The sequence below is a fragment of the Arachis ipaensis genome, chromosome B03 (genome assembly GCF_000816755.2).
Source record: "Arachis ipaensis cultivar K30076 chromosome B03, Araip1.1, whole genome shotgun sequence".
NCBI lineage: Eukaryota > Viridiplantae > Streptophyta > Magnoliopsida > Fabales > Fabaceae > Arachis > Arachis ipaensis.
The window spans coordinates 127,141,200-127,154,308 of record NC_029787.2 but is presented as its reverse complement, the minus strand read 5'-3'; the positions used below and the strand labels follow the sequence as shown (position 1 = coordinate 127,154,308).

The following is a 13,109-nucleotide window of genomic DNA, read 5'->3' as shown; positions in this document are numbered from 1 at the left end:
TATTGGTCATTAGTAAATTTTTTTTTTTCGGATTTGATTGGTAAAATTATTTAGAGAAAAGGACAAATAGGTCATTGATCTATTGATCCGTGGATATTTAAGTTCTCGAAAATTTGAAAATATATTTAAGTCCTTGATGTTTTTAAAATTTGGACTTATCGATCCCTCATATTCACTTGAATCTGTCAACCCAACAAAAAAATCAAATGTAACTCCCGTTATATTGACTTGGTTGATACAAATGTATATGTAAGAGGGTTTTTAAAATGGGAGAAATTAGAGTCAGGGATCGATGTGTCCAAATTTTAAAGAGATCAGAACCTTAAATGTATTTTTAAATTATTAGAGATTTAAATATCCACAAAACCAAAATTTCAAGGATTGATTTGTTCTTTTATCAATTATTCAAGTGTTTAAAACAGTAGCTTTTACAACTTACAAAAAATATAGAAGACCAATAAGAAGCTTTTTTTTTGGGTTTTGTGTCGGGGCTAAACTGTCCAAAAAGAAGAGACTAAATACAAACTAAACGGGGTATAGAGACCTCTTGTTCATCATTAGCTTTTACAAGCAAGACAATCAACACATCTATTGCCTTCTCTATAAATATTTACAAAACAAATTTTTCAATTTTTCCGTCTCCAAATATTAATGTTTTTAATCAGGGTATTTGGGTATCTGTTGAGATCTTTTTGCTCATTAAAAGTTAAAATTACTACTTGTGAGTCACATTCTACCACCAATTTTCTGATTCCCATAGTCCAGGCTATCTCCAAGCCTTTAGCAACTCCCCACAACTTAGCCTTATATGCTGAACAATGCCCAATAAAGTAGGAAAACTCACCAATCCATTTTTCCCTTCCATCCCTTAAGAGTCCACCACAGCCTGCTCTCCCCGTTCCCCTTTCCATGGTCCCATCCAAATTCAAGGTAATCCAATCAATAAGGGGAGGGTTTCATCTAATGGCTATTTCTTCTCTTCGATGAGCTTGCATTATTCTTCTTCTCCTCTTGAAAGTTTCTCGACATGTCTCTACTCTTTTCAAAATCTCCATGTGTGTCTCCGGCGGTCTTTGGTAACTAGTCTCATGCACCTCCCGATTTCGCCATCTCCAGAAGTTCCAGCAAGCAATATTGAACATATCTATCCAGTTCACATTTTGGTTTTCTCCCAGGTTGTTGTTAAAGTTTATGTGAATCCATTCCTGAAGGTTGTTGGTTCCGAAGAAAATCTGAGCATTTTCTGATTTTATTAGGTTCATCCAAGCTCTGGACACTTTCGGACAATTACGGAGAGCAAGAACAATATCTTCAATTTGCCCATTGCAGATCTGGCAGCTCTCCAGTCCCCCAAACATCCTGGCTTTTCTCTGGTTAGTAAGGATTCTGCCGTGCATGACTTGCCACATGAAAGTCTTGGCCTTTTGTGGGCCTTCCCATTTCCATAGCTTGCTCCAGTTATTCTATTCTGGTTTTGACCAATTTTCCAAAGCTTTGTAGGTTGCTCCCACCATGAAATTTCCATCCTCGGAGTGTCTCCAACCTATTCTGTCATCTCCATGTTTCTCTGCAGGTGGGAGGGTGGCTGTTATCTTGTGTACAACTTCTTCAAGTAGAAATCTCCTCACTTTATTATTATTCTAGTTTCCTTCATTGTCTGTCCATTTCCATACAGTACTTTCAAGATCAGTAATATTCTGCATTGTTTCACTTAACAGGTTTGCAGTCCCTTCGACCCAAGGATCAAGCCAAAAATTTGTAGACAAGCCATTTCCTATAATGCAGATGGTATTCTCCTTGTATGTTGGCCATAATTTGACCAATTCCTTTCAAAGAGGTGAGTTTGAGCTTCTTGCTACTGGTTGAGCTATATGAATATTACCATTGCAATATTTATAAGATATGACTTTTGAGCAGAGAGTATTAGGTCTTTCTCTGAGTTGCCATAGAATTTTCAATAGGAAGGCATCATTCATTAATTTTAGTTTTCTTAGACCAAGGCATCCATCATGTTTAGGAGCACAAAGTGTCTTCCAGTTGATATGGTGCATCCTTCTTTGATTCTCATTATCATCCCAGATGAAGTCTCTTTGTAGTTTTTCAATTTCAAAGCTTACAACCCTTAGGATTCTTCCATGTTGCATCTCAAAATTGACACTTAGGCTTATGACAGATTGCGCAAGAGTAATTCTACCAGCTAGAGATAGGCATTTACTTTTCCAACCCTTTAACTTGTTTTGAACTCTCTCAATGATTGTTTTGAAATTGTCTTTTCCTCTTCTGTTGTTGTTTATGAGTGCTCCAAGGTAACATCCTAGGGCATTGCTTTCTTTGAACTCGGATCTTATCAGAATTTCATTATTTGTTTGGGCTGTGACATTTTTTGAGAAACACTATAGATGATTTAGCTTGGTTGACCTTTATGCCTGCCGCCTGATGAAAGAGTCTCAAAATCTCCTTAATATTACTGATTTGCTGGGGGAAAGCCTCCGTAAAAAGCAACAAATCATCTGCGAACATCAAATGTGAAACTTCCGGTCCGTCTCTTCCCACTCTAATGGGATTCCAATTTCCGTTTCCTACTTCTTGTTCTATGTATTGGGATAATTTATCCATATATATCACAAAAAGATAGGGCGCAATTGAATATCCTTGTCGAACTCCCCCTGGTAGGGGAGAAGCTACGCAGTTTGTTTCCATTCCAAAGAACCTTGTAGCTCACTGATCTTACTCCATTCATGATGATGTTTATCAATTTTGTTGGCAGATTAAATTCCAGTAGTCTTTGGTTGATGAAGTCCCAGCTGATTCCATCATAAGCCTTTTCAAAGTCAATTTTAATTTCCATATAGCCTTTTTTTCCTCTCATCTTTCTCATCGAGTGCATAATCTCTTTAGCTATCATTATGTTGCCTTGTATGTTTCTTCCTATAATGAAGCTGGATTGGTAAGGGGAGATCCTATCATTTAGTATTGGTTTTAATCTTTGAACTATGATCTTGGTGAGGATCTTGTACTGAACGTTGCAGATCAGAGAGCTATCAGTCTAAATTGAGATATGGATTTCGGATGTTGATTTTTTGGAATGAGGGCCAACAAAGTAAAATTGGATTCTTTGATTAGGCCCGGGTTGTTCCAGCAGCTTCTGATGTGTTCACACGTCTTCTTTCGTAGTAGGCTCCAATTATTTTTATAGAATATAGATGGAAAACCATCTTCTCCTGGTGCTTTTAGGGAGCCTATACTTTGAAGTGCATCCTTGATTACCTGATCTATAGGGGTAGTTTCCAAGATCCTGTAGGTAGATGGTTCCAAATTAGGTAGTGATATGTTAGATAAATCAAAGGAACATTATTTACCTCTTCTTTGTAGAGCTTTATGAAATATTCTTCAATGTGTTTTTTCAATTGTGTTTCCTCCTCAATCCAATGTCCCTGTTGGTCTCTTAATTTCAGGATTTTGTTTTTTCTTCTTCTGATAATAGTCTTGATGTGATAAAATTTTGTATTTTTATCTCTTTCTGTGATCCACTGTTCTCTAGATTTTTGAAGCCAAAATATTTCCTCCTTATCGAGTATCTCATTCAGCTCCCTTTGAAGGGAGGATTCAAGTTGTTCCAAGAAGGGGTTGTTTCCGTAGGAATGGTGCTTCTAAATTCCTGCCAGTCTATTCAAGATTCTTCTTTTCTTTCTTAATATATTACCAAAGACTTCTTTATTTCATTTTATTAGCCCCTCCCGAATATTGTTCAGGCTACATTTTCTCGTCCCAGTGTTGCTGTAGGATGTTCTCATAGTCTGGGTGGGTAGACCACATAAGTTTGAATATGAACGGTCTATCTCCTCTTCTATTGCTTTCTCCTCCGTTTGATATGAGCAAGGGGTGGTGGTCCAAATTAATCCTAGGAAGGACTTGGACCGTAGCATTCTGATAGGTTAAGTTCCACTTTGAATTAGCCAACGCTCTATCAACTCTTTTTAGTACTTTGTCTTGTCCTTCACGCTTTGGTCCTCTCCATGTGAATCGTGTCCCAACAAAACCGAGGTCAATAAGACCACAATGATTAATCCATTCCTTAAATTTTCTACAAGCTCTGTTATTTGTATCACCCCCTCCTTTCTTTTCGATTGGATCCTTGATCTCATTAAAGTCCCCAGTGAGCAACCACGCCTTGTCTAATCTATTTGCAATATTTTGGAGGAGGGGCCAAAGGGATCTGCAATTCTGAGCTTGAAGGCTCGCATAAACAGCAGTAAGATAACACTCCTCTTTGTACGGAGCCTCAATTTTGGTGTGAATGTATTGAGAGTGAGATTCCAGCTTAGTTATCTTCAAGTTGTCATTGTTCCAACGAATCCATATACCCCCTGCGAAACCCTGTGCTTCTTCTATAATGAAGTGATTGAATCCCAAATTTCTAATGGCATTTCTAGCGTTATCTCCACTTATTCTGGTTTCCATGAGCACAACTATTTGAACCTTGTATTGTTTAAGTAACTCTTTGAGAGTGCGTCTAAAAGTGCACCTCTAACGTTCCAGGATAGGATAAACATATTCATGGGGTGTTTATTGTAGTTGCATGTCTAAATCTCCATTGTCTTTGGGCTCACTAATAGTTGGTGTTTCAAAGTCCATACCTTCTATTAGGTTTTCAATCTCTTTTTGCATCTCTATCTCCATGCTATCCTCCTGGTTTCGATCTGATTTTTCTGGATCTGGAGGTCTCCTTTTTTCCATAAAATTCTGATTTAATTCTGTGCATTATACCTCCTCTAGTTCAGTGCTTTGTGTGTCATCATTTGTCTCATTCCAGTTTTCTCTGTGTGTTTCCTCTATTGGTCCTTCTTGGTTGTGGCTGGAGGTCTTTCCTTGTGTAATCTTAATTGCTTTATGTGATCCTATTACTTTCCCTTTGCTCTGTGCTGTTTGTTTAGGTAAGTTCTGAGTGAGAGTCCTGTTATTGTTGTTTTCCTTTAGTTTTTTCTAGTTCTGTTGCATTTGGTTTTTCCCCATGTTTTTCTGTGGGGTTACTTTGTGTGTAGTTTGCTTGTTAGTATCTCTTTCTTCCTCCCTTTGTTGTAGTTCTTCCTCTTCTTGTTGGGTGTCCTCTACTTCTAGCACCTTGAATCTGGATGAATTTTCATTTTTCTTCTCCTTTTCTGCTGCTTTGCTTGTGCCTTCACCGTTTTTGTTTCCTTCCTCTTTTGGCTCTCTCCTAGATATTCTTTATTTTTGGATAATCATCCATGGACCAAAGTTGTTGCTGGTGTGTTGTATTGTTTCTTTGTCCTTCTCTTTGCTTCTTGCTTCCTCTTCCTTTGCATCCATTCCATGAGTGTTTTGTCCTTCAGCTTGTTGCATGCTTGTTTCTTTATAGCTCTCGTCTCTCACCTGTATGTGCTGCCCTCTTTCTGAGTCTATCTCTTTTCCTATGTGCTACTATGGCTGACTTTAGATTGTTTATGGCACTTCCAGGAAATTAGATTTGTCCCTAGATATACACAGTAGCCAGTGATAAACCGCCGGTCATCGAGATCACTTGCCCAATCTGCATCAGCAAAATCCAGGAGTCTAAAATCAGTACACTTTGAAAAGATAATCCCATCACTTACTGTCCCTTTCAAATACCGCAAGATCCTCTTCACTGCTTTCCAGTGATTAAGAGTGGGGTTGTGCATAAATTGTGAAACTCTATTCACAGAAAACGTAAGATTAGGCCTTGTCATAGTCAAATATTGGAGATCCCCTAATATAGAACGATAAAGCTTTGGATCAGAGCAAGGTTCAGAATCATTTGTATAAAGTTTCAAATTCCCAACCATGGGAGTAGGCAAGGCATTTGCCTTTTCCATGTTGGCCTTTTTCAAAATTTCCATTGCATATTTCCTTTGAGATAGGTGTACACGTCCTCCCTGCAAATAAGAAAATTCTATGCTAAGGACAAAATTTAAATTACCAAGATCTTTAAAGGAAAAAATTGTATTGAGTTGCTTAATTAATAGATCAATTTCATTAGCATCATTTCCAGTGACAACAATGTCATCGACATATACTAACATGTATACGACTGATTTGGTATTTTTCCTTACAAACAGGGAAATATCGGATCGAGTACTTTCAAACCCAAACTTTGTCAATGTTTCTTTCAAAGTTAAGTACCATGCCCGTGGTGCCTGTTTCAAGCCATAAAGGGCCCTATTCAACTTGCATACCAGGTTAGTATTGCTGTCCTCATAACCTTCTGGTTGAATCATAAAAATCTATTCCATTAAAATTTTATTTAAGAAAGCATTATTAAAATCAAACTAACGTAGAACCCATCCTTGTGTGATGGCTAGAGTAAGCACAACACGAACAGAAGAAGGTCTTATCACACGACTATATATCTACTCATAGTTTATGCCTTCGGTTTGATGAAAACCTTTGGCAACAAGACGAGCTTTATAACGAACAACCTCACCATTTGTGTTTCGTTTAATGGCAAAAACCCACTTGCTCCCTACTATAGTAGTTGCATTCGGTGGGAGAGTCACAAGACATCAAGTATTGCATTGCCTTAGTGCTTTAAGCTCAGCATCCATAGCCTCCTTCCAGTGAGGGGTTTGGATAGCTTAAGTAGCAGTTTTAGGTACTTGTTGTTTAAGATAAATATCAATATGTGTAATATAGGCCTTTGGCTTGTGTATACCCGCCTTTAATCTTGTTACCATATTGTGTGTATTGGTGGTTGGATGAGGAACTTGACTTGGAGGGGGATCAAGTCCCTGACCAGTGCCCTCACTATGCATAGAGACATTAGTCTCTAAAATTGGATTAGGGGTAATACTAGTGTCCTGCAAACTAGTAGGTGTAGGTGATTGCAAATTTGTAGTTGTTCCACCAGTTTGAGTTTGATTTGAGAACGAGTTACTTGTCATGGTAGTATTTGGTGACTTTAATGGAGAGGGTAAGCTGTAATAAGCATCAGTAATATAGCTAGGAACTGATTCAGTGTTAGTCATGTGAGCAGAAGAATTTTGAAACAAATCATGATAAGGAAAACTCAACTCATCAAAGATCACATGGCGAGACATATAAACTTTTCCAGACTTACTCATACATTTATATCCATGAAATTTAGTGTCATAGCCTAAAAATAAACATTTCTCAGAGCGATATTCAAGTTTATGCTTATTGTATGGTCGAATAAATGAAAAACAAGTGCACCCAAACACCTTTAACGCACCATAATCTGGTTTTCGATTATGCAATCTTTCAAACGGTGACATAAAATCAAGAATAACAGTAGGTAGTCTATTCATTATATGAACAGCAGTAGCAAAAGCATCTTCCCAAAATTGCATGGGAAGATATGCTGTTGCCAATAATAAAAGACCAATCTCAACTACACTTCTATGCCTTCTCTCTACACTACCCTGCTGTTGATGCGTATATGGACATGAGAGTCTATGTCTAATACCATTATCAGTTAAAAAGGTAGTGAAGGCAGCAGATACAAATTCTCTTCCTTTATCTGTTTGCAAAGATTTTAATTTATGTCCAGTCATCGTCTCCATTTGATTTTTAAAGTTCTGAAGGGCATTAAGAGCTTGGGACTTATTAGTCAACAAGTAAATACATGTATATTTAGTACACACATCTACAAAACTAATGTAATATTTCATACCATTTCTAGATGCAATAGGGGATGGTCCCCATATGTCAGCAAAGATTAACTCTAGAGTATAATTATATGTAGTATTAGAATCACTAAAAGGTAAAGCATGAATCTTAGAAATAGAGTAGATTATACAAATTTTAGAATGAGGTGATTTTGTAGGTAAAGGAATATCACATTGTTTAAGAACACGAAAGAGATTATTCATTGAAGTGTGGCCCAATCATTTGTGCCAAATTTCTACATCATGAACACTTGTACAAGTTGCTCTTAAAGTAGCATTATGATTCCTAAAACTATGCTTAGAATTGTTTGAATTACAATGAAAATTTATAGAAGAAGAAAATTTTGTAGCAGCAGTATGAGAGTTATTATGCAATTGGGTTTCAGATAGAGAAACTAATTTTGGCACATAAAGATCATCAAATGTATAGATGCCATTCTTAGTGATTCCCTAAAGAAGAGGGACCCGAGTTACCTGATCACGAATGGTACAATGATAAAGCCAAAATTCAAAGAAAACACCATTTTCTTGAACAAATTTCAAAACACTGACTAAGTTTTGTGTGATTGTTAGAACATATAATAAATTTGTCAATTTAAAACTAAGATTGTTATTTTTATTAACAAGAAAAGAGGAACCAAATTTATGAATAGAAATACCTGCACCATTACCTACAAAAAGTTGCTCATGATCAAGATTGCTTGGAGAATGAGAGAGCAAATTATTGGGATTGGCAGTGACATGATGAGATGCTCCTGAGTCAGTATACCAGGATGAGTCTCCAATGGAGGATGTTGTAGACATATATGCTTGTGGCTGATGGAATGAGGCAGATAGTGATAGAGGGCATGTATTGGAAAAGGGAAATTGTGGTGGAGGAGTAGGACGTGCTGGGTTTGGTTGGAACTGCTAATCAAAGCGATGGTAGCAGCTCCATGCTGCATGACCTACCCTGCCACAAATTTGGCAGTTTGTTCTTGGAGGTTGCCATGAGCTCCGACCACCCCTTTGGGATCTACTGTCACCACGACCTCGTCTTGCACCCATTCCTCTAGTTGGTGACGGGAAGAAAGCTTATGTGAAGTTTGTCATGGGAATTGATGAGGATGAAGTCTTGAATCTATCAAGCATATCATCATATGCTTGAAGAAAGGATTCTGCCTCACTGACAGAGAAAGTGCTCAATCTTGACATGATAGAAGTTATGTAACCACTATGATCCTCAGGCAATCCATCAGTAATAGCTTGGATATGATCATCATCATCCAGTTGATACCCAATAGCAGAAAGGGAGTCAACTAGCTTTTGAATTTTGGAGAGATAATCATGAACTGTACCTGTTTTCTTGACACATTTTAATTGGGATTTCAAGCTTTGAATTCTTGTCTTGGATGTTGAGGAGAAGTAGGTAATGATGGTAGTCCATGCATCATGAACAATCTTGTTCTTGTATGATGTAGTCATTAAAGCCATGAGTCATGTGGTAAGGGAGAGATCATCTTGCTTTCAGATCTTGAATGCTTCAATTTCTTGTAGCAGATCTGTTGAAGTATTTTTTGCAGAATCAGATTTGGTAGTTGCATCAACTTTTGATGCTGCTGCAGACGGAGACTTCGTCACAGGTTCAAATCTACTAGGAGCATTAGCCCAATCAAGATGAGTCTTCATTGAAAGACTCTGAATTGTGAGCCATGCTTGATGGCGCCATGTGTTGAAATTGGTGTCATCAAGCTTTTCAGCTATGGGAATGAGAGGTTGTTTTGTTAAGGATGAAGTATAAATGAAAAAGGCCATGATCAAGAACTTGATCTTGAGGCTCTTGATACCATATGAGAGTTTCAGTAAGAGAAATAAAATTAGAAGAAAAAATACTTTTAAAATTGTATTAAAAAGTGTGTTTACAAGAAGAATTTTTTCTACTATATATAATAGCAGGGGTCACACCACACACTTATTATATCAAGTGTAGCTAATAGCTACCCTTTTTCAGTTACAACACTAACACGTTGGTTGGTGGTCGACCGGAGTATGTTCCGGCCTCCCTAAATCAATCATGAGACTAGGTAGAAAGAGGAACGAGCAGAAATTGTATGGAGAGAAAGCTAACTGTCACATTTCTGTACATGCCCAATAAAAAGCTTTTTGCAACTACCGAAATGAGTCTTTTTTTTTTTGTTCAACTTTTGAAATATTTTTTAGACCAATAGTTACAACCTGCGAATTGTGTTTGCATCAGTAGATGTCTTTTTTCCGCAAAAGCAAGTCCATGTAGTATTTCACCTAACTAGCTTTTTTAGTGGAAAACACCAAAAATTCTGTGAACTACTCGACTATGTCAATAATGGGCCAGCATTGTGCTTGATTTGAATCAGGAGTTTCTCCCGAACAGCCCATAGGGATTAAGCTGCCCTAAATTGTCAGCTTCTTATCAATTCTAGGCGCAAGAACTGATGATGACCAAATTAATAAAAAAGAAAGATCATCAACACTAAAAAAATTACTTCAATCTTATTGATGCTATTTATAAATTTTAATCTCTGAAAAACTAAAAAAAAAAGAGTTTTATCTTTCTGGATTTTCTCACCTCACCTTCAAGAACGTCTTTCTCACTTTCAATTCTCATACTCAAACTCTCTCTTCTTTCTCATTGCCACTAGCCCTCTAGAGTCTCTCTCAGTCTCACTCGAGTCTCGTCTCCTTCATACTCACCGGCGTCTTGTCGTTCGTCTCATCTCATCGCCAACGTTTAAACGTCTCGCGGGCTTCCCTGGAATCCTCATCGCGGGCGACAAAAGCAATTCGTCGAGTCGTCGTCGCTCGTCGTCTTCTGGTTTCGAGTCCTCGCCGTCGCTGAGGATCGTGGACCATCGTGGGTCGTCGCTTGCTTTGTCGTTCGTCGTCTTTTGGTTTCGGGTTCTCGCTGTCACCGAGTCGCCATTGGTGAGTTCATGCATCATCGCTTTCCCTGTTTTTCCTTTTCTAGATTTTCCTTCTTTTTGTATTTTGAGAAGTTGTTGAATTGCTAATCAATTAATTTGCCTTGTTACTGTAAATCGTGAATGAAATAGAATTTGCTGAATTTGTTACTGTAAGCTTTGTTGCTGAAAATATCACTAAGCTAATTTTTTGGTTGATCAAAATCAGGCACGGACGCATGCTTATGAATGGGGGCACTTGCCCCCAGTGTCATTTGATATTTTAAACTAATATATATATGCTCTAATTTTAAATTTTAAATGACTTCACTACAAATAAATTAAGCCCAATTATTAAAAGTCCAAGTCCATTTTATTTTTTTATGATTTTGACTATTAGTTAACCTAATTAAATTTAGTCTTCTTCTGTTTTTAAATTCCAGCCGTCACTCATTTATTCTCTTAAACCATTTTCTTAGTTTCATATTTTCAACCTTTTTTTTTTATTTCTTGTCTAGTGGTCATCTTCTCTTCATCAAAAGGTAAATTTTAAATTCTCTATGACTCTATGTATCTTTCAATTTCATTGTTTCTCTTTTTGATATTTTCAATTGCAAATTTTAATTCAAACAATTATAATTTAGGTATTAATCTATTTTTTTATTCTCTTCATGAATTTATATATTTTATTTTATTCTCAATTTAATTATCCTTATTATTTATTTGTTTATCTTTCGTTCTATTCTATTATATGTAATTATATTGCATATAAATTTTTAAAGTGAATTGATCAATTTACTAATTTAGAATATATATTTTTATTTTTAAAAATAGTAATAGAAAAATATTTCAAAAGAAAGCTACCATTAGAATCTGAAATCACTCCATTAGTTTCTACTAATAATATGTACTTTTATATTTTTAAATTTAAATTAATATATATTTTGATAGTAATGTGTATTATTTTTGCCTCCCTAATATAAATTTTCTGAGTCCGTCAGTGATCAAAAGCATCCCCGAGTTGAATTTGTTGCTGATTTTAATCATATGATTGTCTAAATTTTAATCACTTTTTTTTCTTTAGTTCAATGTATTTACTCTTTGGTGAATCCTTTGAAAGTTTGTGTATTAATGAGTTAGAGGAGAAACTAATATTTTTGTTTAATCCAGTGATTTGTTTAAAAAGAAAGAGATTTCGCTGTTGAGCAATCTGCAAGGGTGATTGATGCATAATGTATGCTTAGCAAGCCTTTGTCTAGAAATACAAGGAAAAGCTACCATCTGTTTTTATCAGTCAACGGTTAGAGCCCCTTACGGCCATTCCCTTGCCTTTTTGAGAGCGAGTCGCTTTATGCGAACTGGAAATGGTTCAAGTTTGAAAAATAATGGTTTCACCAAGACAGTGATGGAATAATTCACTAAGAGAAGCTCAAGTGAGAGAACTTGACAGTGCATGGATCACTCAATTCCAACAGGGGCGGGGCATGCCATTTTAGAAGGAAACCATCAAGAGCCTCCAGTGGAAATTGGATGAAGTCATTGTTGTGACTTCTGATAAATTCTTTGCATGAAGGGCACAAGCCATAAAAAATCTGCCTTAGTTTCCTGTTTTGTTGTGGATTCTTTTTCCTCGGACTTATGGTCTTTCTTCTATGCATCTGTCTTCTCTTCAACACTCAACTTCTCAAGAAATGCATTGGGAGCACACTAAGCTACTTGCTAATTGTTAAAGTTATAGAAACAGCAAGACAAAAATTCGTTTTCATTCAATGTTATATTGTCCTTTTTTTCCTCCTTTTTCTTCATATAATTGGGTACATTTTGCAATAAAAGGCATTTGTTTATTCCATTGTCTCGGGTGTTTTCAATCGGAAAGCAAAATTTGCACATTGTATTTGAAAATGAAAATGCTTAGAATAGTTGATCATCTTAGCATGGTTCGGTTTTTAACAAGGAAAATTAATTGATTAGTAATTCAACAATTTCTCAAAATACAGGAAGAAGAAAAATCGGAAAAGGGAGAACAGGAGAAGCGATGATGCATGGACTCATCAACGGCGACTCGGTGATGGTGTGAACCCGAAACTAGAAGACGACGAGTGACGATGACCCGACGAGTTGCTTCTGTCGCCTGCGATGAGGATTCCAGGGAGGCCGCGAGGTTCAGCGATGAGAACAGACGAACGACGAGACGCCAGCGAGTGTGAAGGAGACGAGACTCGAGTGAGACCGAGAGAGAAGAGAGAGTTTGAAACTGAGAATTGAAAGTGAGAGAGGCGTTCTTGAAGGTGAGGTAAGAAAATCTAAAAAGATGAAGTTCTTTTTTTTTTAGTTTTCCAGAGATTAGGGTTTATGAATAGCATCGATAAGATTGAAGTAATTTTTTTAGTGTTGATGAACAATTAAATGTGTTTTTAACTTTTTATTTTTTAAATGATTTAAAATTTAAAATTATAAGATGAAAGTTAGTTGATTTTTAAAATTTGATTAATTTAAATGAATAGTTTTTGTTTAAAGGATAATTAGGTCTTTT

At 36.6% G+C, this 13,109-nt stretch overlaps 1 protein-coding gene across 1 annotated transcript in view; it reads right to left on the bottom strand.

Moving 5' to 3' along the window:
• Positions 12,050–13,109, bottom strand: part of LOC107634779 (putative NAC domain-containing protein 94) — a 5,921-nt gene continuing 4,861 nt past the window's right edge. The window contains exon 5 of the mRNA XM_021119734.1: positions 12,050–12,168. Coding sequence (XP_020975393.1) covers positions 12,113–12,168 — 56 coding nt within the window. The 3' untranslated portion in view covers positions 12,050–12,112. The remainder of the gene's footprint in view (positions 12,169–13,109) is intronic.